This window comes from Protobothrops mucrosquamatus, unplaced genomic scaffold, assembly GCF_001527695.2.
Source record: "Protobothrops mucrosquamatus isolate PMUCROS unplaced genomic scaffold, P.Mucros_1.0 scaffold6339, whole genome shotgun sequence".
NCBI classification, from domain to species: Eukaryota; Metazoa; Chordata; class Lepidosauria; order Squamata; family Viperidae; genus Protobothrops; species Protobothrops mucrosquamatus.
In genome coordinates, this window is record NW_015392166.1 from 9,505 (window position 1) to 10,540 (window position 1,036).

At 42.7% G+C, this 1,036-nt stretch overlaps 1 protein-coding gene across 1 annotated transcript in view; it reads right to left on the reverse strand.

Moving 5' to 3' along the window:
* Nucleotides 1-218: 218 nt before the first annotated feature.
* The window catches only part of ORAI2 (ORAI calcium release-activated calcium modulator 2), a 3,531-nt gene continuing 2,713 nt past the window's right edge, over nucleotides 219-1,036 (reverse strand). The window contains exon 2 of the mRNA XM_015829531.1: nucleotides 219-827. Coding sequence (XP_015685017.1) covers nucleotides 282-827 — 546 coding nt within the window. The 3' untranslated portion in view covers nucleotides 219-281. The remainder of the gene's footprint in view (nucleotides 828-1,036) is intronic.

A 1,036-nucleotide genomic window follows, 5' to 3' on the forward strand; every position in this document is an offset into this window, starting at 1 on the left:
AAATGCATCACAATCATCCAGCTATATAGACTGTTTTCAAGTTATGGAAGTAGAAAGAATAACTGCCCAGATGTAAGTAGCCTTCAATTTTATAAACATGGTTATGTTGGCTGTATTGTGACAAAACAAAGAGAAGTTGATCTGGGCCTCAATGAAAAGCAGCCAAATATTTGTCATCAGAGAAGGATAGGACTCTAAACAGCCTACCAAGCCTTTCTTCTGCTGTTTCTAAAAAACCCCTCAGCTGGACATGAGTGTAGGAACAAAAAGGCATCCATTTGTCACACAACTTGCAAACCTCTGTCATGCCCATCTAGCTGCACTTTCAGTTTGTGGAGCTCTTCAATCTCTCGGTTGTGGCGTTCTGTTTTGTGGCGGACAAGTGACCGGTAGAAATGGATTGTGAAGACAACAAAGATGATCCCCACAGGAACCATAATTATAGTAGAGATGAGGGCTGCATGCCAGCCTGTATGCTGGCTGGTCTTCTGGATAACAGTACTATCATTTCTCATCATGGAGTCCACTGGCAGAAATTTGATCCAGCATAGGAGGACAACCTCAGCAAGAAAGAGAAGGATGCCCAAAACAGTGGAAAAACCCCATGCCAACTCTATATATGGATGCATACGTTCATGGGGAGATTCACTGATGGAGTTCAGGTTGTGGATGTTACTCACTGCTTCCACATTAGGCAAGATGCAAGTGCTGATAAGTAGAGCAAAGAGATGGACAGCAACTAAAATGGTGGTACAAGCACTAAAGGCAATCAGCAGCATTGGGGGATACTGGTACTGCATCTCAAGCTGGACTTCAACCATTGCCACCTGCAAAACAACATATTAAGAGGTGACTATTTGCTTGACCTGAAAGACCAGGTTAAGGGCAGATCATCATGGAGAAAGCATATCTTACATAGTTGCTAAAAGTCAACACCAATTTAATGGCACATAACCAATCAATCAGTTTGAATGGATTTAGGCTGGAGCTCCATTGGAGAAACCAATTACATAAGCATGTTGCCAAGGTAGAAGGG